Source organism: Talaromyces rugulosus, chromosome III, assembly GCF_013368755.1.
Source record: "Talaromyces rugulosus chromosome III, complete sequence".
Lineage (NCBI taxonomy): Eukaryota > Fungi > Ascomycota > Eurotiomycetes > Eurotiales > Trichocomaceae > Talaromyces > Talaromyces rugulosus.
The window spans coordinates 4,939,121-4,966,404 of NC_049563.1; the positions used below are offsets into that span (position 1 = coordinate 4,939,121).

The window sequence follows — 27,284 nt, forward strand, 5'->3', positions numbered from 1 at the left end:
TATGGTGTCGACAATAAGTCGGTGGAATCAGGTCCCTTGGCCGCGCATCTCCTGAAGAAGCACCGCTTGCTCACAAAAGACATTCCCCACTAGATAGAACCTTTGGCTTGTCGTGTTTGACACCTTGAACGGAGTCCTTTGAACGGAATCCTTTGATCTAAGAGTCGATTAAACAGTATAGTAATGGTTTCATCATTCTTTAGAAATACATGTTTGGACTCCTACAAAGCCAGAGTCGCTATCATTTATTATATGTAGCAGTTTCCTATCCTGTCTGAATTGAAATCAAGGCAATGTCCGAAGATTTGCGCTCTGTTTTTCGGAAAGTTCAATTTTTTTTTTTTTTTTTAAAAAAAACCGGTTCTTTTCGAAACAAATAACATAGACCATTTGATATTCTCTTAATCGATGTCAACAACAGCGACAGAACTCACACATTGACAGTCGTTCAAAATGGACCTCCAAGAATTTCTATTATACCTCCATCAATGTGCATATGAGGTTGCAAAGCACCTGTTTACGACCAACCTTGCCGGCAGAGATCGTGCAACCTTGCGATTGGTATCCCATACCTTTAACGATATCATGTTGGACTATCCCATACTCGAGTGCCTGGTCATATCTACCCACGAAGAAGATCTCCGTTACCTGGAAACTATTTGTGAAAACGACAAGCTCCTTGGCCGCGTCTCGGCTTTGATCTGGAATCATGATACCCACAACTTTTTGAGTCTTTATTACGGCCGAAGTCTCGTGTATAGAGATGTGCCGGTACAATTCAGCTTCGCCGAGCTCATGGATGGACTGTTTCTAGACCAAGGGCGGATCGATAATACAGAAAACCTAAGCACCAAACAATATTTAGTACGGGCAAAGTTGGCCAATGAACAATACATTAATCTAATGCAGAATCGCGACTACAAGGTAATGCGGAAGATCCTGCCAAAGCTCAAACGCGTCATTAGGATTAATTTCTCGTGGGATTTGTATCTAGCCTCCCCATCCCATTCCCAGTGGCGGGCAATGTGTGACTCGGAACAAATAGACCCCATTCTATTTCAAGAGCGATTGAATAATCACTGGGCATACACAAACGGTCTGTGGTTCCCCGAAATATGGACTAACCCGATTTTGCTCCAGTTTCTTTTTCCACTCTCAGAATCCGAATATGACATGTTGGCGCACCTCGCAGTTCGTGGGATCAGATTCTTTGAATCCTTGTGGCGCCAAAATACCGAGCTTCCAGAAGATATCCGTCTGCGATAGGAATCGCCAAAATTGGAAGCTCTCGGTATTGTTTTACCTCCATACCCTATGATCGACGATCATGGTAGTCAAACAGAAAGGATAACAGAAATGATGCTACTCGGAAATTCGATAAAAGGGACTAAAGAACTGTACCTACTTCTGCCACTCGCCATGAATATAACCACCCATGATCCTGCACGTGCTATCCGATCATCAATCTTAGCTGGAGATTCTTCTCTGCAGTACCTTCATCTGGAGTGCCTTCTTACGGGGGGGTGGGCTTCTTTGAATCTCACCTACACCGCAGTAGGACTCTTGAACGATGTACTCCTCGACCTTACAGACTTGAAGGAAGTACTTATCATAGCACCGATGGCCTTTTATGACGAACTTGTAGTATTGGGCAGTTGCATACGTTCCCATCCGCAACTACGAAAACTTCAACTATTAAAAATCAATATCGCACAAGACAAAGGAGATTTGAACAAACACATGGATAGTCTCATGTACCACTGGAGAGAGACACAAGACATTGCTCGGCTCAAGACATTGGTGATCAAGGAGATGACGGACTCGCGTGATCTACCTGCCAAGCCTAGAGGTCATTACTCATCCAACCCTGGCACTTTGTGGTGGCTGGAAGGGGGACCAGGTGATGCACTTGATTATAAGCTTATATAAACAGATTGAATGTAGCTTTTGTTTTCTAAATTCATTTTTGATTAAGAAGCAACTGCACTATATTAATAAACTTGAAGACAGTACAACTTTTGACTCGTAGCTTTCGAACTTGGATATTAAAACTATCTTCTAGATAAAGTAATACATCAGTAAATACAGTAATGATGCCTAGTATGCCTGCTCAAGGAGAATGTTAAACGTTCATTCGATAATTGAAGTATTGAATCCAACATTGCCTCAGGGTCTGCTTTATATCAACCATCAATGTTGAAACCCCTCCATGTAGGTTTTTAGAATCGGCATCTTGTGTAGTTAACGAGAAGCTGCCGTAGAATGAATTATCAGCTGATTGATATTCCAGAATGGAACATCTAAAGTCTGAGAGAGTCGTTCGTATATCCAAATCAAGCAATTCTTGTTCCAAGTTTATTTCCGGATTAGGAAAGAGCGGCACCAAGCCCTAACGCCAGCAAATCAGCAGGGCCGGGGTCTGGCCAACTGGGATTTTTTAATTCGATTGTGAGTAGAATATTTTTATCGTTATTTTCTTACTCAGAATAAGTTAATACGTATAGATGCAATGTATTATTAATCCTAGGTCATTACCACACCGGTGTGTTTGCGCTGGACACATCAATATGATTAATATGCAGTCAACTGGTCAAAATTAACTTTGTTTCACGTTTCAGCGTCGAACCCCTGAAACAATTCAAATTTCCACCGAAAAAAGGAAAAAAAAGTCAATAATACATGGTAACGAGTTACTGGCCGAACGATTTGCTTAACCAATGAATGGACATATGTATATTCTCCATATCTTGGCGCCACGGTTTTTTTTTTTTTTGACAATCTCCCAGCGAATCAATCGGGTTTGTCGTTCCAAGGGATATATTTTTTGTCCGAGACCCACTTGGAGAACTCTTTGATTCTTTGAATCGGAATTTAGCCCTAGATCTTCGGAGTATAGTATCTCATCCTTTGTGAGTGTCGGTTACACCGACACAAATCGCCGATGCCAGCCAGCCAGTAAAAAGGACTAGACTAATATTAATTAGTACAACAATAGAACTCAAAAAAGAGCATTGAAAAAAGAGTATTTAAACAAATCCAATTAATCCCTGAGAAAGTAGATATACTATACAAGTTAACTATTACGTACGTGCGTGCGTACGTCGACATCAGATGAAACAGTTTGACCCGAATTACGTAGACGCAGACGTCTGCAACTATTTCCACGCCGAAAAAAAAAACTCAATATACATCGGTACCTGTCAAGTACTGCTGGTCCGGTCGGTCCAGACCGTTGTGGGCTTGCACTTGATTTCCATGGAAAGGCAGAAATAATTACTTTTTTAACTTTCCCTTTTAAAGTTATTAGTTCTTTCATTAAAAGAAACCCCCGCAAACCCACAGGACAAAGCAGGTACCAGCCAATAATCGTTGCCAATAATCAAAACCACGTTAAATAAATTTATCTAGTTAAAAGTCTGGTAAATAACGGTCAAGACTTTGGATCTGGGCCGGCCAAGGCTAGGAAATGAGGTCCGAGTTATTTGCCTGGTGTTGTTCCAGGGATTCGGGGACGCCACACACCATGCGGATATGTCTACTTGACCATTCATGTTGGCCGCCATGATCAATTTTTTTGTCATGGCGCTCAAATTTACTTATTGTAGATTGAAAAAAAAATAACTGCGTCAATTGCTCGTCATCTACATACAAACTATATACAGACGTAAGGAACCAATCTGAAAGGAAAAAAAAAACAACATAAGACCTAGTAAGTCGCGACATAAGCCTCGCCGACCGGGCTCAGAGAAGTGCCGCTGAGGAGGTATCCATCAGCCGCGTAAAAGTAAGCGTAGCGACCGACGTCGGTGTTGCTGTTGAGCCAAGGAATGGCCTCCTGCAAGAAAGCAACCTGGTCGTCAGAGCTTCCGGTGTTCTGGAACTCGGTGATCCACACGCTCTGGATGCCGTACTGCTGGCCAAGAGTGACGGCGCTGGTAACAAAGTTGGTGAAATCGGAGACGTCGGCCTGGGCGTAGTAGTGGATGGCCATGACGGTGGCTTGGCAGGCGCCGTTGCAGGCGTCGAACCAGCTTTGAAGCCAGCTGAGGCCGATGTTATCGCCCTGGCCGTTGGTGACGGCCGGAGTCACAAGAGTGGCCTGGCCGGAGAACGGGGTGATGTAGGTCTGGTAGTCGGTAGCGGCCGTCGCGGGGTCCATGGCAGCCTGGCCAGCGTTGTCGGGCTCGTTGAAGCCGAGAATGCAAGTGCTGCCCTGCGAGAGAGCGGAGGTGGCAGCCGACTGCCACTGGTCGTACATCTTGGGGCCCCAGAGCATGGGGCAGTATTCAACTCCGGAAGGCAGCGCGCCCATGGACTCGAAGTTCCAGTCGTAGGCCCATCCGGCGCCGGTGATGGCGCTGACGAGGGAAGCGTCGTTGTAGGCGGCACCGAGCTTGTTGACGGTGGTGTTTTGGCGCGCATGGATGTGGCTAAAGTGGTGACCGTGAGGCGCGGCCATGGCAGCGGTGGCCATCATGGTGGCAACGAAGGCGTTGATGAAAACCATTGTGAGAAGGAATGGATGGAGAGCAGGTTCAACCTGAAAAAAAATTGCAAAAAAAAAACGTTTATTGAGACTCGAAGCTTCACAAGGAGTGAATGAAGGCGAATCGAGAAAAGGAACGAAACGTGCGCGGCACAGTTGGCGATATAAAAGAGAATAGGAGACAGAGACAGAAACGGACTAAGATCAGACACGGCAGAAGCAGAGAAAGCCGGCTCTTTTAAAAGAAAGAAGGATCATTAGGCTGGGTCAGCTCATCGGGGGCCCAGACCACACGCTGGCCCACCATGTGGCTCGCTCGAGCAGAATTGCAAGCTATCTCAGAGGCTGACCATTGTGTTGGACGCCGAATCGGGGGTATGACATGTCGATGGCAAGCGGGAGAGGGCTTGAAGGCAAGAATGAAACAGAACATGCAGCCAGGACGACATTGGTATAGCGCCACCACCAATTGCGCCGATTCGATCCACTAAGTTTTTTTAGGCTGGCGACGTGCCTGGAATCTGGATTCATTGTATGCTTGGGTCAGGTGGGCTGCTAATTAGCGGTCAAGCCTCGAGTGCTCCAAAGAACAGGCTGGCTGGCAGACGCCGGCAGACGGAATTCTCGTAGGTGAAGTGAAGCTTTGAAGCTGGTGGTAGACAGCATGTTGTGAGAGAGAAGTTGAGTGCTGGGTCTCGCCCCCGCGTAGTAACGGGTTTAGCTCGGGTTCGCTGACGAGGTGCTGACCGCCTAGCGTTGCAACTGCGGGTTAGTCGGGACGCCTTGGCCAGGGCGCTGTGTTGGACTGTTTGTAGAAGTAAGTCCGTCAGGGTTCTTTCGGATGTGTTGGAGAGTAGGAAGTATTTGTTGATTATTCATTGACTATAAAATGATATTGACCGCGAGGTGGCCACGTGAGGAGACAGTGAGAGTCAAGACAGGTGTGCAGAAGTCTCGACGGAGCAGGATCAACGATGGCCAGCCTCGTAAGCAGTCTCATGACTGAGTACTCGTATAAACACTGTATAAATACCGTATAAACAGCGTATCAACACCGTATACACGTCGAATAAACATCGAGGATAGATGGCACGAGTGTTTCAGCCTTAACTGGTACACGCTAACCGCATCAGAATGGCGGACGAGATGATCGGCGCTAGCAACGCCACTAGTGATATCGATATCGATATCGATACTAGATATAATGTAAATATAATGCCGATTAAATCTAGATCTAGGGACGACTCGGGTTGTGCTGTGTTGAAAAGGGCGCACATTATTTATCGCATGGCCTCCGTTGGTGTCTGTTGACCAACGCATCGACAGGCAGTAACTAGCATCCTTGATTAGATCTAGCTCTCCTAACTACATGTATTAGTCTATCGAATGTAAATTGCATCCTGTCCAGGTGAAGAGAGCTACACTAGAAGATGCAGCCTCTCGTATGTAATTGCGTCACCGGTCACCGTAACTGGCATTCATCTCGATCATCGCTTTACCCTCAAGAAGTAACAACCACTTTCCATATAAAAATCACTTCATGTCGTTCCGTAAACAAGCAATATTCTTAATTAAACAGCCATTTCTGGTAGTTGCAAGAGCCAAGTTTCCTGGCAGCGGCCGACCAGCGACCCCTCCGGGTCTGTGACGACATTGACGACGGCCAGAGCACAATGATTGGATGTTTCCTGGACGACTGACGACAATCTCTCGTTATTCTGGGTCAATCCTATTGTTGTTTTTCTTTGTTCGGTCTATTTTTAGAGACAGAACGGAATTCGGGCCTGTGGATTGGCGTTCAGCTGCTACTTTCCCTATTCTGGCAGCTGTCAAAGATCGGGCTGGCTGTTTTCGATTGGCTCTCGGCAGCTGTCAGGCGGGTCTCTTTTTGCTACTTTCCCTTTCTGGGACTCCTTCTATTGCTACTTTCCCTGTTTTGGACTCTCTCTGTTGCTACTTTTCCTATTCGGGGCACATTCGAAGAGCTACTTTCCCTGTTTGGGCAGCTGTCGAGAGCTCGAGGGCTCCACCGCCGACATAAATAGAGCTCTCTTGCCCTCTGCTGGAGCTCTCCATCCCTCTTCTTCCATCTCTCCTTCTCTTCTTCTCCCTCCAGCACTTCCTTTTCTATTATTCCTTTCTATTATTCCTTTCTATTATTCCTTTCTATTCTTCCTTCTATTCTTCCTTCTATTCTTCCTTCTATTCTTCCTTCTATTCTTCCTTCTATTCTTCCTTCTATTCTTCCTTCTATTCTTCCTTCTATTCTTCCTTCTATTCTTCCTTCTATTCTTCCTTCTATTCTTCCTTCTATTCTTCCTTCTATTCTTCCTTCTATTCTTCCTTCTATTCTTCCTTCTATTCTTCCTTCTATTCTTCCTTCTATTCTTCCTTCTATTCTTCCTTCTATCTTCCTTCTATCTTCCTTCTATCTTCCTTTCTATTCTTATCCTTGGCCTCTCTATCTTTATCTGCTTTTCTTTTTATCTGCCTCGTATTCTTATGCTGTCCTCTCTGCCTTCCTCTCTGGGCTCCCGCCTGATCGTCTGCCGTTTTCTGTTTTACTGCTTTTCTGCTTTTCTGTTTTTCTGCTCAAGTATTTCTCCCCTGCTGCGTTCCGTCTACACCCTTCCTGCCCTCTGTTTTGATTTTTTGCTTTCTGTTTTGCTTTCTGTCTTGCGTTCCATCTTCTCCTCTGCCCTTCCCCAGTTTTGTTTTTGTTTTTGCGTTTGCTTTTTCTTCTGCCCTGCTTTCTTGCCATTCTTACCCTATGCGTGCCCGTGCCCTTCTTCTCCCTATGCGTTGATTTTTTGTTTCTTGCGTTCCTTGAGTTTCCCGTTCCCTCTCCTCCCTTTCCCCTGGTTTCTTGTTTTTTGACCTTTTCTGCTTCTTCCCTATGCGTTTCCCTGCCCTGTGCTTTCTTGCCCTATGCGTCCCTATGCGTTCCATCTTTCCATCTTTGCCTTTTTGTGTTTTTCGTTTTTGCTTTCCACCCTATGCGTCTTCCGTCTTCCGTCTTCCTGCTGTTCTGCCTTTCCTTTTTGTTTCTTGCGTTCTTGCTTTCTGTTTTCCTGCGTTGCTGCGTTCTTGTTTATCTGCGTTGCTGCGTTCTTGTTTTCCTGCTTTCCGTTTCGTTTTCTGCTGCTTCTCCTTTCTGCTCTGATTCACCCAAGTTTGACTCTTTCTTTTGTTTTCCTAACCCATTCCAGTGTTTCCCGGCTTCCTTCCACTCTTCAGTGCTCCAACTATCAACTGCTTGACTACCAGGTGAGTTGCTGCGCGACCCTCACTCAGCTCTTTGTAGCCCTTGTCCTTTCCCATGTCCCTATATACCCCCCAAGAGTAGCCATTCGGCGAAATTGCGCTGGTCGTGGTTTGTGCCAATTCCAAACATTGCGTCCTTCAGTGGACCTCTCGGTGCTCATGCAGCAGGTTTTCGTTTCTTTTTTGATTCGGTCTTTTGATCACGGAAATTTGCTGATAGTAGGTGTGGTGGTGTCTAGACTTCGATTCCAATTACGATTATCAATAGACCGACTCCTTCGACAAGACGACTTTGCAAATGCTTTCCCTATCGACTTCAATCGACCTACCCAACGACATAGTAAGTCCTGATGTTAACCTTGCTGCTCAAAGTACTGACAATGTATAGCACCCGACGATCTTTCCTTTGTCTCTTCTCTTTTTTTTTCTCTTTCTTTTGTTTTGTTTTTGATTTTGATTTGTATCTTTATCACTGGCTTCATGCCTATACCCCGGGGGGTTACCCTGCGTAGCCCCCCTTTTTTTTCTTTGGTAAGACGTTCACCCTGCTTCTACTGGAAAGTAACTGACTTGTGCTCACTTTAACTCACATTGACAACACATCATTCATTTTTGTATCTTTTTTGTAAGTACCCCACTAAACTCGACCGTCCATCTCGGTACGCTAACCTCTAATCTATATCACATCCGTCCATCACCATCCCGGCCTTGTTGCTGTCAACGCATGTAATGTAGTAGTTGATAGTAGTTGATAGTTCATGTAGTAATGCATTTCTCCTTAATACTCTTGTCATCATCTCTCATTATATATACATAGCTACTATTTCCGGCCCTCCATGACACGCAACACATCAGCAGCAGAGTCCTTGTCCCCCTTTCTCTTCTTCGGACCACGCTTTCGTTTGCCGGCCCCTCCACGCTGCTGATCGTCAAACGTCGGCCCTTCTTCATCCTCTTCATCTTCAACCCGACTGCTGCCAAACCCATAATCAATATCAAGCGCGTCCTGCGCTTCCCGACGGCGCGCCTCTTCAAGAAACTTTTTGCGTCGCGCAAGTTTCTCCGGGTCGACATCCTCGTCACCGTCACCAGCCAGATCTTGTTCTTCTTGCGCCGAGCCCTGCCGGAGAGCTGCTGCGCGTTTCAAAGCCGCGAGAATCGTGGGATCGCTGGCCAGAGGGTTGCTGCGGTCCTCGGCCGCGGGTTCTTCTGTCTTGCCGAAATAATTGCGTGGTTTGGCTGCTTCTTCTGAAACGGGCGGTGCTTTCTCTTCTTCCTTGGTTCGCAGTTTGCGGTCATCGGCCAACTCGCCCTCCTCATCCTCTTCATCAGACGAATCTGCCTCGTCTAGATCGGCGAGTGGGTTGTATTCGGTCCCCACTCCGGCGAAAATATCCTCGTCTTCTGACTGCGCCGCCGCAGCTGCGGCTTCAGCGGCAATCTTTGCAGCAACTTCAGCAGGCACTTCCATACCCAAAGGCGCGGCTTTTTGATCGGGAAGCAACAGCCCATTGCCATCCGTCGTGGGAGGCTGAGGAGGGAGTTCTTTGTCGAGCCATCGGACTTTTCGTTTTGTCTTGCCCTCGGCATCTGTAATAGTGAGGATCTCCTTACGCCGGCCGGTGCTCGGGTCTGTTTCAATCCATCGTTTCTTTTCTGGTTTTCCGTCGTGGATTTTCTTAAACTTTGAGCCGAGAGCAGGTTCAACAGGAGCGGAAGTCGCTTGAGAGTTTTCTGCTGCCGCCGCTCGACTGGCTTTTAACTGGCGTAATATTTCATCTCGCGACATCTTGCCCGGCGGAGCAGCGAGGTTTCCTTTCTTGACTCTTTTCTCCTTCGGGGCAGGTTGTGGTGCATCTGCGTTTTCTTCCAGGACACGATCCAGCTCATCATCAACATCTTCAGCTGTAACCTGCTGTTCACTCTCTTTTTCTTTTTCCTCCTCCTCCTCTTCCTTAGAAACGTCTTCTCCACCTTTGACCCTTTTGAGAAGATCCCAATCCAACCCTTTGACCAAATGTGTACTTTGCAAATCCCCACCAACCCCAAGATCTTTTCTCAGTTTGTCGAATGTGGCCTGATCAATCTGTCCCAATTTGACCATGTCTTCTAGCGCCTTGAGTCGCTGCGCAAGTCCTTCTTTTTCTCCTCCTCCTCCTCCTCCTCCTCCTCCTTCTTCGCCGTTGTTATTATCTGTTTCGTCTTGTTGTCGCCGCAACGCCGTGCGATCCTGATACCCGCTCGCCAATCTGGTCCCCTTGGGCGCTGCTGACGATTTGAACCGTTTCGTTGGTGGTTGTTGTCCTCCTCCTGACTCGCGTCGCTGCTCGGCGAGTTGACGCGCAAAATCAACCCCTCCGCCTTTTCGTACATTACGTGGTGTCATGGGGATTCCAGAGCGCATGCGTGAGCCGAGGGTTGAAGGCGTAGTAGCATTTTGCGTACTAGCAGCATTCGGTTCTGAAGATTTGGAGTCGTTGTTGGCGTCTGCTCTTTTCCCTGGTTTGTCGAGCACCAGCCGGCGGAACTGGTCGTTGTTCATGGTCCGATTTTACCAGTGACGGAACCTGGATTTCTAGTGGGAGTATCGACACGTCTCTAGAGTACTGGGGAAATCCAAGCTGGTCTCGTTGTCGTGATCGCAGATGTGATGTCAAAAAAATGCTAAAGGCGGTTTGGCGCTAGCTAGCTATCTGTCCGTGCGCCACCAACCTTATCCGTGGCTACCTCGATAGTATCTGATATCTATACCTTGGCATCACTTTCCCTTGTTACATAGTGAGGTAGCAAGACCTATCAACGACAGACAACTTTTAGTATTTAAAACTTCGTTATGAATTCGTAGTTGATATATCTGTCTGCTCAACTGTACACGTAACAATCTTAACCCCCTTTCTTTTCCCTCCGATTATAATTTCCCTTCAAGTCAAAAGCGTAAGATCTCTAAAAACAACCAGTCACTCTTGGTAACAAAATCGAAAAAAAAGAGTATAAAACAGCACAACAAAAGATTATATAGTCTCCCAACCGCCAGTATTAATATCAGCCTCCAACTTTCGACTAATCGTCGTCGGAATCCCATGAGAAAGCCACACGTCTCGCAGCAGCTTGTCGTACCGTTTCTGATTCAGAATCAACTGCCGGCTTCGGCGCAGACCAGGGTCGACTTCGCCGTGGCGGTCTAGATACGGCGCGAAATGCCAGGATCCGTTTCCGTTGTGTAGGTATAGGACGGTGCATTTGCGGATGTTGATGAACAAGCCGATGTTTTTGCCACATCTTTTTTCTTGTGTTAGCATGAAATAAACAATGGAAGAAAAAAAAGAAGAAAGAAACTCACTTCAACATGTGCTGGTTGCAACCACCCAATCCATTGTCAATACAGCACACGGCTTGCGAGCAAAAGATGTCGCCACAAAACAGACAAATGCTCGGGTCGCTCAGCTCTTTCTTCGAGTTGGGACAGCGTTTGCGGTTGGCTTCTTCAATCAACAAATCGAAATATTTTGGTAAGCCAATCAGCTCAAAGATGGCCGGATGAGACAGGCTAGGCCACAGTCGGTGGTCTTCCAGCTTAATTCCCGAGCGAGATGCGTTCCAGTGGAAGATCCACCCAGACAACACCCTGTACCAAGGATTGTCACTCGCTCGCGCCGGTGAAAAGGACGCGAAAATCTGATCCAACGTGGGCAATCGGAGTACATGGGTCAACCGGTCCAACTCAGTAGTACTTTCATCTCCTAGACCCGCACTCGGGAAGTCAACGCCATACTGGACATGAAGCAAGATCACCGTCTTTCTCAAAAACGGCAACGCGTAGCTCGAGATGAGACGTCGCAAAGCCATGACTAGTCGTGGTGTATTAGAATCTTCCCCTTCCTTCAGGAAACCGCTTATGATCGACGATCCCGCAGCACGGCCAATGGAATTTGACTTTAACTCCGATACCACTGCATCGAAGAAGTTCCTGGTAACTGCATATTGGGCCCTTGCCGAGTCGGTGTCGATTTCGTCTTCATGACGAGCCAACTCGTCTTTGAGTACATGATTCCATAGAATAAAAGTGACTGCGACCTTGAGGATCTCCGCCACGTAACAAAGTTGCACCAGATGTGCAATCTCCATCTTGAGCACAGGTAATAGTGACAGAGAGCATTCGGCAAGGAACACAAAAGTGTCCATGCCCAGCAAGGGCTCTATGTTGCGCACGTCGTCAAGCAAGGCGGTGCCGTTGACGACGGGATGGCCCACAAAGAGCTGACAGATCTTCTGCCGATGCATCTCTTGGAACTCTTGCGTTGCGCGATTCTTTGTTGACGGGTTCGAGACTCCACCAACAGCTGCGTAGGCATATGCTGTCTCAGCAAGCACGCGAAGGTGCGTCAATGTTAGCTGGGGTATTTTATCCAAGAGTGTCGCTCCCGGATCTGACTCAACACCACGATGCGCAATTTCCAGAGCAGAGATGCTGAATCCGAAACTTCGAATTAGAGAATCTGTATAAATAAGGTCTTCCCCATTACTAACTTCCTGTGAGTAAGGGAATTGTGACTGGATCTGGTTTTCTCGCAGTGTCTTCTTCAGCCTCCGATAGACCTGTACTAGCTCAGAAACAGGTGTCTCAGCAGTCGGAGGCGGGGGTGGAAGCGGGCTCCCTGCATTCATTTCATCAGGATTGGGGAAGATGCCTGGCATGAGCACTCGCGGCGTGGGCAGCGTCCAGAAAGCAGCCGGTACCGGTGGAGGAGGCGGTATTGACGCCCTTAACTGATCGACCTTGCTGGATAACGGGGCCACAAGAGATTTGCTGAGATACTCGCTGAACAAATCTCGATAGGCAGATAGCTGGACTTTATCGTTCTCTGTGACAACCAACGGATAGTTGGGAGGTTGCGAAAGTGTGGACTTTAAATCTTCAAGAATAAATTGATCAAAGGAGCGCTGCGTACTGAGCACGCCGGGGTATGACTCTTCCTTGCCTTTCCAGATAATCGGTAAAAATGCATTTCCTAGAGCCTTGCAAAGGGGGCAGACAAATTCCTTCAGCCCCAAATTCTCTGGATGATTCCGTGCAACTTGTTGCGAGTGGCGTCTCTGTGTAGCTGTGCAATAAACTTCAAAGCATGCATAATGCATGATATGGCCGCAGCCAGTAGTCACCGGGCCACGAAGAGTATTCTTGGAGGAAAACCCTTTACTAAGACCAATCTTCTCACCAATCTTCTCACCACCAGAGGAATCAAGCTTCTTGACCTCGATCCGGTTTTGTCCTGCAACACCAAATGGCCGAATAGATTCTGCAGAGCGGTCAAGGCTGGTTGGGTTTCTCAAAACCTCTCGTATCCAGTCCTTTTCGTAGATATCAGTTAGACGCAAGATGCTGCTATCCTGGACCAAGGCAAAGGTTCCAAAGAGCCTCGAGTCATTGGTCTCCTCCTGACAGAGAATACAAGTGCCACTGGGAAATTTCCAGGTCTTGCTCTCCGTCTCGCCGATTGTCTCCGATTCTGTATCACTAAAATCCTCTTCGCCCCAATCAAAAGCGCCTTGACTATTGAGGAAATTTTGCTGTTGCTGTTGAAACTGTGCCATGACACGCGCTTGCCGATCTAGAGCTTGCTTCTTTTTAAGTTCCTGTTCAGATTCGACATTTGTTGCCGGTGAATTCGTATCAAGGCGCTCATACGGAAATTTCAAACTTGCGGTAGCCGAGGTATATGATCGTGGTTGCTTGTGCCACATCATTTTGATGATATGCTTGATCTTCGCGCCACAGCTCTCAAACTCGCTCGTAACCGATATCTTTTCCAGAAGACCAACAGTGGTAAGGTTGCCACAATTTTGAGTCATTTTCGACTTTGATAGAGCCTGCCATATGAATGATTCGTACCGTTGAATTCCAGTATCATCTTCTACACTGTTGTCTTCTTGGGTACCGATGAGAGTTAAATGGAGCACGATATGGAGAAATGTTTCCACCCGTGTTACCGGAATTTGCGGTGTCTTGTCTTTGAAACATAGGGAATAATCGAGACAATGATGTATAATCTCTGCGAACAACGCAGTCTTGGTGAAGCCCGAAAGGGCCGAGAATGCTCCGATTGTAACAGGCCGCAGCTTGGGCTCAAATACAATGTCAGAAGCCTTCTTACCCGTCTTCTTCGCCATCCACGCCCGATAAATACTCTCTGCTTCGTCCCGTTGGTTCTTGTTGTAATGAGCACTAAACGGGTCGACCAAATCAATGTATTCAGGCTTGAGCTCAAACGTGCCGGTGTCGTTCAATCCCTCAGGAGGACGGAATGTGGCAACGTCTTCCAAGACGTCTTGGAACATGTCTGTTTCCAATAACTTGTCACTCAAGCGCGTTGACAAGTCAGAGAATGACAGAGGCCTGAAACAGAGCACATGGGCAATATCACGGCTGATATTTTCGCGAGCCAGCATGGCATCATCATCGTTGGCGGTAAGTGACGTGCGATCGGTGATCAAGATAATGAGCAAGTGCACGAATTCCTCTGCTACATCGACAATCTGAGAATCCTCATACCCAGGACGAGGCTGGTAGTTGCCATTGAACCATGCAACGATTCCAAACCGCTCAGCAATTGAGGCAAGAACCCGGCTTGAGTCACATGTCACAAGAGCGGTTTGGAGCAAGAAAATGTCCCGATAATAGGCAAAGTCACGAGAGGAGACGCCACGATATTGAGACATTTGATGTCGGAGACTCAAACCATTGCGTACCCACATTCCTGCTTTCATCTGAGCCAGCCAAGCGCAAACACGAAGGGGATAGTCAAACATCGCGAGAAGAAGATCCTCGTTACTCAGATGTCTGTCATGAACAGATTTCTCATTAGCCGTCTGGGCAGCATCCAGCAGAATATCACGCATTAGGTCCCCGGTCATGCTTCGGCCACATTCTAACAACCACGAGAGAGTATAATGCAGAGCGTGGTGGAAACTGATGGAACCCTTTTCTACCACAAAGTCAACAACCCGATGCCGTTGAATCTGATCCTCGGAAGAGACTTGTGAGAGCTCAAAGTCAAAGTATGGGAGCTGCTTGAACCGAACAACATCTTTGATTTCCGCCTGGTCGAACCGCTTCCTTTCAACTCCTGTCGAGTGAACAATTGCCGAAACGGCCGCAGCTTTGATGGCGCGCATAAGATTTTCGCCATGTCCATCCAGCGGATGTCGGAATGCTTCGCAGAACTGACGACACAGGCGATTGATCTCTCTCATCAATATTGAAGCGCTGATCCACGTATCCGTTTCGTACTCTACGTGCTCTCCGACGGCCCTCAAATTCGGACAGATTCCTTGTGGTAACTTGACGAGATCTAGGAATTGTAAAAGATATTGATCTTCTGAACGAATCCGGTTTTGTACAAATTCTGACTGAAGGAGGTAGCGTAGGTCGAGGAAGAAATGATAGAGACGGCGGTTCGTCACCGAGCCGGCATCAAAGGCTAATGTTGCAGTTGGATTGACTTCCCAAGGCTCGCCAACTTGACGGGTGGTGAGGAAGGTATAAAGAATAGCCATAACTTTGGTAAGAAAGTTATCACGATGGACAATCTCCTCTGTTATCGATGGGGTAGTGAGGAGTTGGAGTGACAAATTCACGATTGAATGATCCGGTTCTCGGTCAGCAATCAAATATAGCTGCGCCAGCGCGGTGTACAGTGCAGAAAGGCGCAGTCCCATGATGCGTTTGAACTGGGGAACATTGACTACCGTGCTGATGTAGAGATCGCGGAGGTCTGTTCTTGCCTTCTTCCATAGTCTCAGATCAAATAGGATCATCCAGTCAAGGCGAGTGCGCTGCGTGAGGTCTTCATGCGGAGGGATATCCCCCTGGGGTTGAGCAGGTCGTGTCTGCCAGTACATCGGAGTCTTGGCGGCTGATGGCTTGACAGAGATTGTCGGTGTTTTGGGTATATTAACATGGGCCGATTCGTGCTGGGGTGTTCTATCACCCATTTCTATATCTGTCTGAGCACCACCGCCCTGGTGAGCAGTTGGCGGAGCGGGAGGCGGAGGTGGAGGGGGCGGATGTGAATATCTTGCAAATGCAGCTGCAGTTGCTTCTAGCTCATCTTCCATATTGCTCATATCGACATCGTCGTCATCGTCATTGTTCTCAACCTCTTGCCTCAAACGCTCAAGGTCAATTTCCATTTCCTCGTAATCATCTTCATCATCGTCATCATCATCACGGGTGACATTTATATAATCTGCATCCGCATCCGCATCTTCCCCGTTCTCGTCTTGGTCTTCTCCGTTATCATCAATTTCGTCGTCATCGTCATCTGAGCCGACGAATACATCTCCCTGAGGAGATAGCGTCAGAGTAATCGCCCGATATGGCTGTGCGTACTCGTGTCGTTCATGGTCATCAATGCCTTGCATTCCAATATCGGCATTGTAAGCACCGCTTCCCCGTCGCCAAGGGCGTAGAAGTTCCTCGCAAACGACATGACGGAGAATTTCGCTGTCTTCACCAAAGCTGCAGCCAGCAATATCGGAAAGCCATTCGACAATGGTGCCGCACATCTGTTCCCTAAAAGTGTCTCTGGCGGAACGGATGGTAACAGTGACTTTGATATGTTCGATCGTTCGGGATACTTGTAGCAGCTTATTCAAATCCTTAGAATACTTGACCACGCTGCGGCCCATGTCGTTCGTCTCGTGTGCTTTTGCTTCTCCGAAACTAGCTCGCTCGCGACACGCACGTGTGACCTGATGGGAGACATCACGAATGGTGTGTTTTTCGTCATTCCACAAGGCTAGCGCGAACTCGGGTTCGTCTTCGTGCTCGTCACCTTTTCCGTACCATCCTGGGTGCAGTCGTGAGGCTTCTTCGTCATGTCGAATTCCTTGCTCGGACTTTGGTAGCCGCAGCTGCTCTGGGGAGCAAGAAATAACATCACAGAAATAATCTACTGCTCGTGAGACTGTTACTCGGATATCTTCGACCCATGCACTTGGGAGCTCATTCTTGGCACGCTGTTTGCCCTTTGAATCACCGCTATCGGTATGGATGGCACAGCACAGAGGAACTCGCCAGGCTTCCTCATCACCACAGTCGCAACATCCGCAGTTACCAGGGGACAGCGAGATTTGATATTGATGACCCGTATGGTCCGAGGCGTCGAAGCAGCGGCTACACAGAACGCAGGTATCATCTGCCGCGCATGTAATACACCGATATGTTCCTTCACCAGCTCTAAAGATATGACCGCAACGTTTGCCACGGGCAGCCTCGCTGTACTCGGCACCTTCCCGAGCGCCCTGTGCCTCTGTCAATTTCCATGGCTTATCTTCGGGTGCTCCATCGGGAAACAATAATTTCAGGCGTTGCGAATCGTATCCGGAAAGTGAGCGAAAGAGGAGTTGGAGAAGCTCTTCTGCTGCCTTGGGTCCATAGCGGAAATTATGCTTGTTTGGGAGGCGCAAGAGGCCGTCGCCAAGCATTCTCTCACTCTCTGTGAGCATAGCTTTGTTTTTTGTTTTTAGCGGTGGTTTTCGTAGGTAATCATAGGGAAGTGTTGACAAGTCTGGTGGATTGAGCTCGCTTGGGTCTGGGGACAGATGATAATAGATGTTATCAGACTGTGTGATCTGGAAGAAGTGAAAGTGATCAGCATTAAACCCCAAGCGGTGGATCCAACAAACGGAGATGAAAAATGATACCACATAGGGCTCTCTGATAGTTACAAAAGACAGCTGTAAAATGAGGTTTCGTTGGACACGGCTTACTATGTGTATTAATTAATGGCGGGGGAGGTGGGTGAGCCAAAACTGCTATCAAAGGATTACGCAGCAAAGCGATCCCTGGTGGCGACCAACGTCACAAAAAGAAACGATGCGTACGGTTGGAATTCAAGTCTAGTCGGTCGATAGACCACAGGATGCAGCGATGGTTCTGCAGCAGGGGAGAAAACTGAAGGTGGTTGTTGCAGATAGCAGAAATAAATGGGGAGGAGCGCAGTGAACTTCCCGGCTATGACATCGTGAGCCCGCTGCGACGAGCCTAAAACCTAAGGCAAACACTACGGCCGCCATCCAAAGCCTATTTTTTTTTCCCCGGGTTCCCCTAATTGCGCGAGCCAGAACATTTAGCAAAGAGCCGCTAGAAGAAATTGGAGCTTGTGAATATGCAGTGAAAATAATTTATTGTTGTCACATATAAAAAAATTTGGCGCGAGCCTCTATTTGCTTTTGCCCAGCCCCTCTCAGAATGGCATCATTGAACAAGTACACGGAATCCTTCTTAAAACCCTCCCTCGATCGCACGAAATGAAAACTCTAGCTAGAGTTTTGTAGATTTGAAGCTGTGTGATCTATTCTTCATCTTCCTCGGCCGCCTGGATGTACTGGTGACGGATATCCTTCCATTGGCGCTGCAGATGTGGGTGGTCAGTACAGTAGTGCACGGAGACGAAATTGAAAAGTACGTACGCCCTGGTTGAGGGTGTCCCAGATCTTGTTGGAAGTAGAGTCGAATGCACTGGTTGTGAAATACCCAAGTTAGCGATTGCCAGCATGCGAAAGGGATCCTCGTATTGCGACGTACATCTCAAAAGCAAAGGCACTGACGAAGATGCTGGTGAGGTAGACCGCGTTCCTCTGGAAGAAGGTGCTATATTGTCGCAATGTATGTCAGCAATGCTGTTTCAGCTGGAAGCTTCTTGTTCTGTCGTGTTCTAGTCGAAGGAGAGAGACTTACCGGTAGAGGACTTGCGAAAGCTGCCGCGAAAAGCCGACACGTTAGCCATTGACTTGCATGTACATAGCAATAGATTGAAAAACTCACAGCCATTGTTTCCGACGCGAATTTGGGGTCGAGAAGTCGAGAGGGAGGAAGCAGCGAGTGACGAGGAGCAGAGTGAGAGTTCTCGGGGTTGTTTGGAGGTTCGAGGTTGGAAGTCGACTCCGCCCGATGACCCGAGAATCTCCGGCCCGCTCATTGGCTGCTCCGTTGGTTACTTTCCGTGTGCAGGAAAAGAACAAGATTCTAACTAACCAACCAACTGTTCTTTTTCTCTCTGCGCTTGGTGGGAATAGGAGCTTCTTCGCTTTAACGTTCCTGTGCGATTTTCTAGGACCCAGAGTCCTCGCCCGCTCGTCACCATCCGACGAAAAACTCTCACACGAGCCGACGACACTTGCCCAAAAAAATGCCAGAGCAGGACAAGGAAACTCCGACGTCTTCTGGCATCGTCCTGGACGAAACGACAGGCCAACGTCATGTTCCTTCGTCGACCCGAGCAGATGGTACAAAACGCAGAGAAATCCGCATTCGCCCAGGGTACCAGCCCCCAGAAGACGTCAAGGTCTACAGAAACCGTTCAGCCGCCGCATGGCAGACTCGTGGGAAAGGCGGCGTTCCAGGCGCAGAAGGGCTGGCGACCGGTGACAACAACCAGAGTGTGAACACTGCGAGCAACAAGAACGCCAAGCGTCGAGAAGCGAAGAAGAAGGCCAAGGCTGAGGAGCAGCCAGAAGAGGATGAAAAGCAGACTGAGGCCGCAAATGCGACTGATAGCAAGGCCGAAGTCACTGAACAGGCACTTGATCCGGACGCCGAAAAGGAGAAAAAGGCTCGCAACTTGAAGAAAAAGCTCAGGCAGGCACGAGACCTTCGCGAGAAGAAGGACAAGGGCGAATCTCTGCTCCCAGAGCAGCTGGCAAAAATCATCAAAATCAACGAGCTTATCCGAGAACTAGACACGTTGGGCTTTGATGGCGATGGAGAATCAAAGTCGACTGCATGATGCCCCCAAACTACGAGCTCTCCAGGAGCAATGAATGAATCAAATGGAATCAGTACACATGGCTTCACAAGCAAAACAGAACACAACTCGGCTTATATCAAAGGAGAGACAGAGTACGATGATGCATACCCTGACACTTAGATTTATATCCGTCTACCAAATTCGTCTCGACCACCGGGAAGACCGCATATGCTTGCTTATCTATCCGCGGATCGGTTCTAGCTCTGGTCAATCTTGAACTTATCTCGGTATCTGGGAGTATTGCACGAATTGCAGGGCAGGCACACTCTTGCCATCAAAGCAAGATCACAACTATGACAGTACCAAGAGAACAATTCTATGGAAGCTAAATCTGGACTCGAGATACGGATGATTTATATGGATTGGTATGGATATGCAGAGAGGGATCGGGGCTTGGGTCCCTCAAAATCTGTATTGCTTGTTTAGTGTACATCTAGGGCATGTTTTTGTAGTCTTTTTTTCATCAAAAAGAAAGAGGATAAAAAGACGCCGCGAGATTGAAATATTCACAATCGAATGGATATAAAGTGACCAACTCCCATATTGCTTAAAATTCGTCGGGCGAGTTTATGCCGTTCGGGAGCCTCCTAAAGAGGTGTGGATGATATGCTACACCTCCCACTTGTTTCTCCATCTCGGTCACGAACTTTCTCTCGACCGGCTCCTTAGGAGGACCAGGGAAAGATCCAACGCCATAAGAAGCGGCCAGATAAGCCTGAGCGACGCAGTTAGTGAGGCCAACGCCAGTTATACCATACCAGTTTCCGGCGAGGGTCAGACGAGAGTTGAATTCTTCTCGTACCTCACCCGATAATGTAGTCATTCGGTGTAAATGATGCACTGTATATTGAGGAACAGCCTGGCGTTGGAACCGCGCCCTGGCAACCGCGGGCGTTTCGTCAATTCCAAGATGTCGTTTTAGTAATCTTCGCGACATGGCAATGGCTTCTTCGGTGCTTGGAATATCAGAATCGGGCCAATTGTCCCACCAATGACCACCCATCATGATCGTCAACTTCGTGCCCGGCGCTGTGTCTTGACCTTGGCTAGTTTCAGAGCCAAAGATCACGCCCAGTGCCCTCTCTGGATTTTGTTCCAGTGGTACATTTTGAGGAATGAGGTAGCCAAAACCTCGGTGAGGTATCAAATTGGGCTGGTCGTAATATAGATTAATGACCATCACGTTCACCGCATAGTTATGGTCCTTAAGACGTGCGATCGTTTTGACTGGTTTTCGTCCACTGTCCTCGGGGTGGCCCGCCTCTATCATTTTGTTCAGCTCAGTCGGTGATGCTGTTGCAATCACCCGGTCAAAAGCTTGGGACTCTGTATTTTTGTCATTCTGCGTGGAGATCTGCGGTACCGGGTAATATAATATCAGTAACGCGGTTTCAGGACTATTCAGAAGTTTGTGGCACCTACAGCGATATCACCGTCACCACCGAGCTTGATACTGTTGATCTGTGCGTCCGTGATGACTTTTATTTTGGGTTCTTCCTTGAACTTTTGGGCAAATCGTGAAGCTATTCCACCCAGCCCGTCTTTGACAGTAATAACACTGGCATCACTCGTTAATTTGGCAATACGACGAAAGTGTTCATGGTGTCGTTGGTGTTTAACCGAAAATTGGGCTAGCAAGAAGTCCGTAGGGACAAGTCTCCACTCATCCGCCATCGAATTCACCATTGCCGAAATAACCGAGCCGTGCATCCTCTCGTATAGACGTGGTATCGGGAGCATAACGTCACTGCTAAGCTTGTTCACATCGCCAGCATAGATGCCGTGACAGAGAGCGGATGCTATATTCTCGGCTACTGGCGCATTGAATCTACGTGACAAGAAACTTGCAACCGATTCATCTGCTAAGTGTTCTGGGGGGGTGTTGAGTAACTCGTTGCCGAGTGCTCGTAGGGAACCCTCGAACAACGGCTCTCTGAGGACGGTGGACAAGGTTTCCAGTATGGAGAATTTTCCATTTGGTCCTGGACGCTTTCCAGGCAGGCGCACCAGATGATCAGGATAATATATGAAGCGATTTGTAGCGGCGGGGGTGTTTTTGTCGTGGAATACTGTTTCGTCCTCCATGCCTAAACTAAAGAGCTAGAAAAGTGCATGTCAGCCAGCAGAACAACGAAAAGCAGGGGTGGAGAAATAGAAGAGAGAAAAGAAAAAAAGTAGACATTATTCCTTACCAAGTCCACTATAGGCATACTGGTATCTGTAGACGATCTCACTGTGCGTGGTCCATATTCAAACACGACATGCCCCCCTTCGACTTCAACTTTTTCCGACTGCAGCCAGCCTCCTAGCCTGGGCGATTTTTCGTAGAGAGTAACCTTGGTGCATTTTGGATCTTGGCATAATCGCCATGCTGCCGTCATTCCAGTAATACCTCCTCCGATCACAGCGGCATTGAATGGTTTGGTGTCGGTAGAATAGCACCGGGCTTGCCTTGATATCGTCGCTTGAACCGCGTTGAGAACATGGTGCCTGCGCATGTCTGCAGTCGTCAAGCACGCGTTTACTTCAACTCATCCGCGGTAGGGGGGAAAAGAATTAAATTGTCTGCGAGATCGAGGGAACTATGGCGCTCGACCAATGGCCCAATATTCGCAGAGAAGTGAGGTTGTTGCATCAGTTGATTTGCTCGAGGCCGTCGCCGCGGAAGCCGAGCGGATCTACGTCAATCCAGTGATCTATTCCTTATTCGGCTTCAGCCTTCTTGTAGGCTTGTATACGATGGATTATTATCAACACAATTCTTAAAACTAGCAATACAGGCTTTTTAGTCGATTTCAATATACAGTACAAAACCCCTAAACGCCCATTTATCCGTAATCCACCCCACACATTATGTAAATTAGAATACATGCCAAAATCGGGAGTCTTGGAAGGATGTGACGGAGGTGTATCCTTGCTCTCATAGAAGACAAGCCTTTTCCATCTACGTAATGACTTCCTCGGCTTGAGCTCCCTCTGTGACAACTTCAGGTTTAATGAGCTCCTCCTCTGCGTTCTCATCTTGAACGAACTTTCTTTCACTGACATGCGATTTCTCTCGACCTGCAACCCATACCTTGTCCGGGAAGCTAGACTTTTGACCCTCCGTGTGTTTGTAAGGACAACTTCTGTTCATGCAAGGATTGTATTTGCATGCTGTGGTGAGATGGGTGAACTTGCACCCTTCAGCAGTACAGTCGGCTCCATTCCGGCAGAGCGGCATGCTTGGGTGTTTAAAGGAGCAGTTGGGGTTGGTACAGTTGGGGAAGAACCGACAGATTTCTTCGGATTGATGTGACGCCTTGACAGCCGGAGATGGATGTCTGCCTGTGCATTTCTTATTTTTGCAAGCGGCTCCGAAGGGACAGGTGTCGTTCACGTCGACAGGCGCACCCTGGGGAGCGGCGGGCGATTGGTGTGCATAAGGACAGTCTTTCCTTGTGCAGCGAAGATTGAATCGACAAACGCCCTCTGCGCTGCTTTGTCCATCGGCGGCAGCCTGGTCGCCCGATGTGTCCATTTCGGTATCCTCCCCATTCGTAGTCGATATTCCATTCTGAGCCGCCCGAGGCTTGAAAATACCACCGCCTTGCTTGTGTGCCGGCCGATCGACGCGTTCAAAAAGTGACCGACCTTGCTGCTGCTGTTGTTGAAAATTCGGGTTTACGGCCGGGGGCATGAAGCCTGGCATAAGTTGCGACATCATCCTGGCTTGTTCTTCGAGCATTGACATGAGCTGCATCTGATTATCGGGGGTCATCTGCATCATGTTTGCAGCTCCGGGGCCATTCATTGGGCCAAAACCCATGCCGCCCATTTGTCGATTGAAACCCATGCGTCCAGCTCCATGTTGATTGCGTGGACCCTTCTGCCCATGCGTGTTGATGCGCCCAGTGCCTTGCTGGCCACGAACGCGGTGAAGCGCAGCGTCCGGACCCCTTTCCAGATTTCTATTTATTTGATTGAGTAGACGTCCATTGCCACGTTGCGCATTGTTGCGCATGGCCCGAGGTCCTGTCGGGCTGTGAGAGCAAGTGTTTGTTAGCAGCGCAATTCTTGAAGATTAGAATGAAGGATACATACATGGTGTCTTGAAGTAAAGAATCACTCATATCAGCATCTTGTTGTGCTTGGGACTGGGCGGTATCCTGGCCATCGCCCACGGGGGCCGATTGCGATGCGTCAGGTATCGAGGCCAAGCCGTTGATGTTCCGATTGAGAACCTCCACCTGCTCAAAAAGCCATCGAGAGAAGTCGAGGGCCTGTGTGTCGCCCTCACCGAGATTGAGCAAGTCATTTGAAAGCTCTTCCGCAATTTGTTCTTGAGATTTTCCGTTGACGAGCATGAGAATGACATATTCGGTGAGCGCAGAGTCCTCTCCACCGTCAGCGCTCCATCCCATTTCCACCAGCTTAGGCTGCACCACATTGCTCAAGGCCTCAGCCAGCGGGGTTCCTAGAGCAACTTCCGACGCCATTTTCTCTCTGTCCAAGTAGGAAAAGCCGAAGTTTAGGTTTTTGACAAGTACCGTGCTTTATTTTGGCGCCACCGGGGCGACGTGGTAAGACGCTAAAGGAAGGTATCCTTCGACAGCGGAATACAGGTGTCTAATCTGATCTCGAGCCGGCTGAGAGGAGTGTGTATTAGAGAGAAGATGTGTTGCGCAGCAGGGTTGTGGAGGTTGACTGATAAGAGGCAACGCGCCAAAGAAGGCTAACGCCACAGGTTTGGCGCTCGACTTGGCGGCCTAAACAAAGACATCACGTGACCATATTTGCCGCGATGCAAAGGACTTGACACGACCAGCAGTTTTTTTTGCTATTCTGGAAATAGAGTGTTACAGGGCATAGAAGAGCCTTTCAGCCAGGCCGAGGATTTGAAATTTTCGGATTTTAGGGAATGTCAACTGGTGTGTTGCATATCCATGCAAAGAAATGTTACTAAGTATACAACCAAGCGCGGAAACTAGCATATATCCTTGTCAGACTCCGCAGGGCACACCAGCAGTAAACTATCTATCGACGGTGAACAGACGAACTACTCAGACAATTAGTTTTCCTGCTATTGACAATAATTCGGACGAGATTATTGGTGCCCAGGACGACGTAAAAGCAGATCATGGCAGAATCTCACCGCCCTCGGCACTACGGCGATACATTGAAGCCATATGTGCAATCTGAACCGAGACAGCTAATCAGAAAGCCGCCCGCTCGCTGACACCGGAACTTCACGTGTCTAAAGGCAACGTCGCTGATATCATTGAGCCTTGGTGAGGGCTGAAATGACCATGCACGTTGACACTGTGGAGCCCCAGCTTTCGGCCGTCGGCCTTGGATCGTGCGGGGACCCTGATGATGACAGGCCATGGGAAAAAATGTTTAGACAGAAAAAACAACAAATTCCATGCTATACTCAATGCTATTGAGCAAGAGCAACCCAAACAAAAGATTCCTGGGCTCTACGTGGTACGAGGGTCAATCTCAGTCGATATCTGGGATTGAAACCACAAAGGGCTGTGGATATCATTGTTGATCATCAATATAATCCAAAGTCTCGGGACTCGGGGCTCAAGATTCCACTAGCCCTCCACACCATTATTGCGGGGATATAGCACTACTACTTATATCGTACCCCGCCGGTCGTAGGTAGAAATAATGGGCCAGTGAGCCCGGAACTTCTTGCTGTTCTTACAATCAGCAAAAACAACGCACGAAGTAGTCATGATTGAGGAAGTACTCTCGAACCTCTCGCTGGAGAAGGTGGCCTTCGGGTCCGGCCTTTTCCTAGTGGTGCTTTTCTTCGTGATGAAATTCCGAGTTGCCAGAGAAATCCAGAATCTGGGAGGAAAGGCTCCAGAGATTCCTAGTTATCTTCCCGTGGGTGAGTTACTGTGTTGATGCACAGTCATATCGCAGCAAAGGGCTAAATGTTCTCAAGCGGGCGATTTTATCTATCAATCGATGCAAGCACGAAAGAATTTTAAAGAACTCGAATTTTGGCATGGGACTATGGATCGTACGAGAATAGCAAGGAAAGTCGGCCGTTTCCCTCTCACGACAGAGATCAACTCCTTAATCTCAAACCGAATCATCTTCACGATTGACCCGGAGAATATCAAGGCCCTATTGACTGGCCAGTTCAATGACTTTGGAAAGGGACAGACCTTTCATCAGGAATGGCGCGAGTTTCTAGGTGATAGCATCTTCGCCACTGATGGCGAGCTCTGGTCTGCCTCACGACATCTCATCCGGCCTATGTTTGTCCGAGATCGAATTGTCGATACCGAAATCTTCGAAACCAATGTTCAGAAACTCATTCAACTTTTTAGAGGCGACTCATCACCGCATGGAAGTAAGATTGTAGATGTTGGTGGTCTATATTTCCGCTATACTCTAGACGCCGCCACGGATTATCTCCTGGGACAAGGGACAGATAGTCTGGCCAATCCCACGACAGTATTCGCCGAAGCGTTCCGTTACGTGCAATCTAGACAGGCGGACTATTTCAGAATGGGGTAAGTACCTTTTTAAACAATGGTTGAATTCACGTTATTAATCAACCGCAGGCCACTGAACATCTTCATGTCCCGGAAGAAGTTCCGGGAACAGTTGAAGATCATGGATGACTTTATCCAGCCTTATATTGACACGGTCCTGTCTCTCAGCCCCGACGAACTCGACAAGAAACTTTCTAAACGTGACACATTCCTCGATGCTCTGGCACGATTTACCCGTGATCCACGCGTATTGCGTGATCAGCTGGTCGCCGTTCTTCTGGCAGGACGAGACACTACGGCTGGAACCCTTTCTTTCTGTACGTTTGAGTTGTCGCGGCATCCTGAAGCCGTTGCAAAGCTCAGAGCAGAGATCAAAGAGCGTCTTGGTGTTGGAGCACATGCTCAAAAGCCAACATATAACGACCTGAAAGAAATGAAATACCTTACTGCACTCATCAACGAAACGCTGCGATTCTACCCTATAGTCCCGTTTAATGTTCGCTACAGCTTACATGATACATCGCTGCCTCGTGGTGGTGGGCCTGATGGCAAATCGCCAGTCGGCGTCCGGGGTGAAACTAGGGTCGTCTACTCTACAATGATAATGCAGCGCTTAGGTCTCCTCTATGATGATGTGGATTCTGAGAAATATTTTGATCCCGGCAAGTGGATTCCGGAACGGTGGATGTCAGGCTGGCAGCCCAAGCCATGGCACTTCATCCCATTCAACGGCGGTCCTCGCATTTGTATTGGACAGCAATTTGCCATGCTGGAAATGGGTTACACGCTCGTGAGAATATTCCAGGCATACGAGCGAGTCGTTGCCGTCCCTGTTACTGGCCACGACCGCGTTGAGGATCCCCTACTTCGCTTTGAGGTCACCCTTAGTCCTGGCTCCGAAATGAACTGTGTCTTTTTGAGAGAAGGCGAGAAACAGTCCTAAAAATCCCCGCCACTCTCAAGATACACGAAGTTACGATATTTGTCCTTGTCTCGATGTATTCCATGGTTATCATGATATTATGCGACTTATCACTGCGAATTTATGTTTCTCCCTCGCACAATTTCACACAGAACCTGTAAATTAAATTAATATTACAGAGACATTCGAATCCTCCTTCATTGTTTCGCACTCTCTGTGTTTGATTCTTCCCCACTATGGAGACACTAATTGTCGGCTTAGCGTGAATATAGTCGGCTAGCTTATGTATTTTGCATTTTACTGGT

General features: G+C 48.2%; 9 protein-coding genes across 9 annotated transcripts; 3 read left to right on the top strand and 6 right to left on the bottom strand.

Annotated features, from left to right (window-relative positions):
• Window positions 1–453: 453 nt before the first annotated feature.
• On the top strand, window positions 454–1,266 carry TRUGW13939_06489 (uncharacterized protein; the record flags this gene model as incomplete). Its single annotated transcript, XM_035489640.1, has 1 exon — window positions 454–1,266. The coding sequence occupies one exon, from the start codon at window positions 454–456 to the stop codon at window positions 1,264–1,266; it is 813 nt and encodes a 270-aa protein (XP_035345533.1).
• A 2,440-nt stretch (window positions 1,267–3,706) lies between these two features.
• TRUGW13939_06490 (uncharacterized protein) lies at window positions 3,707–4,507 on the bottom strand (the record flags this gene model as incomplete). The annotated part of the gene is made up of 1 exon (XM_035489641.1): window positions 3,707–4,507. One exon carries the CDS (start codon window positions 4,505–4,507, stop codon window positions 3,707–3,709), a length of 801 nt encoding a protein of 266 aa, XP_035345534.1.
• A 4,063-nt stretch (window positions 4,508–8,570) lies between these two features.
• Window positions 8,571–10,292, bottom strand: TRUGW13939_06491 (uncharacterized protein; the record flags this gene model as incomplete). The annotated part of the gene is made up of 1 exon (XM_035489642.1): window positions 8,571–10,292. One exon carries the CDS (start codon window positions 10,290–10,292, stop codon window positions 8,571–8,573), a length of 1,722 nt encoding a protein of 573 aa, XP_035345535.1.
• Window positions 10,293–10,761: 469 nt separating this feature from the next.
• Window positions 10,762–17,257, bottom strand: TRUGW13939_06492 (uncharacterized protein; the record flags this gene model as incomplete). The annotated part of the gene is made up of 2 exons (XM_035489643.1): window positions 10,762–11,029; window positions 11,091–17,257. 2 exons carry the CDS (start codon window positions 17,255–17,257, stop codon window positions 10,762–10,764), a joined length of 6,435 nt encoding a protein of 2,144 aa, XP_035345536.1.
• Window positions 17,258–18,105: 848 nt separating this feature from the next.
• TRUGW13939_06493 (uncharacterized protein) lies at window positions 18,106–18,732 on the bottom strand (the record flags this gene model as incomplete). Its single annotated transcript, XM_035489644.1, has 5 exons — window positions 18,106–18,165; window positions 18,224–18,272; window positions 18,339–18,391; window positions 18,492–18,511; window positions 18,579–18,732. 5 exons carry the CDS (start codon window positions 18,730–18,732, stop codon window positions 18,106–18,108), a joined length of 336 nt encoding a protein of 111 aa, XP_035345537.1.
• Window positions 18,733–18,942: 210 nt separating this feature from the next.
• TRUGW13939_06494 (uncharacterized protein) lies at window positions 18,943–19,539 on the top strand (the record flags this gene model as incomplete). The annotated part of the gene is made up of 1 exon (XM_035489645.1): window positions 18,943–19,539. One exon carries the CDS (start codon window positions 18,943–18,945, stop codon window positions 19,537–19,539), a length of 597 nt encoding a protein of 198 aa, XP_035345538.1.
• Window positions 19,540–20,107: 568 nt separating this feature from the next.
• Window positions 20,108–22,058, bottom strand: TRUGW13939_06495 (uncharacterized protein; the record flags this gene model as incomplete). Its single annotated transcript, XM_035489646.1, has 3 exons — window positions 20,108–20,914; window positions 20,983–21,660; window positions 21,753–22,058. The coding sequence occupies 3 exons, from the start codon at window positions 22,056–22,058 to the stop codon at window positions 20,108–20,110; spliced, it is 1,791 nt and encodes a 596-aa protein (XP_035345539.1).
• A 446-nt stretch (window positions 22,059–22,504) lies between these two features.
• On the bottom strand, window positions 22,505–24,038 carry TRUGW13939_06496 (uncharacterized protein; the record flags this gene model as incomplete). The annotated part of the gene is made up of 2 exons (XM_035489647.1): window positions 22,505–23,582; window positions 23,644–24,038. The coding sequence occupies 2 exons, from the start codon at window positions 24,036–24,038 to the stop codon at window positions 22,505–22,507; spliced, it is 1,473 nt and encodes a 490-aa protein (XP_035345540.1).
• A 1,243-nt stretch (window positions 24,039–25,281) lies between these two features.
• TRUGW13939_06497 (uncharacterized protein) lies at window positions 25,282–27,000 on the top strand (the record flags this gene model as incomplete). The annotated part of the gene is made up of 3 exons (XM_035489648.1): window positions 25,282–25,441; window positions 25,499–26,075; window positions 26,127–27,000. 3 exons carry the CDS (start codon window positions 25,282–25,284, stop codon window positions 26,998–27,000), a joined length of 1,611 nt encoding a protein of 536 aa, XP_035345541.1.
• Between the last annotated feature and the right edge of the window lie 284 nt (window positions 27,001–27,284).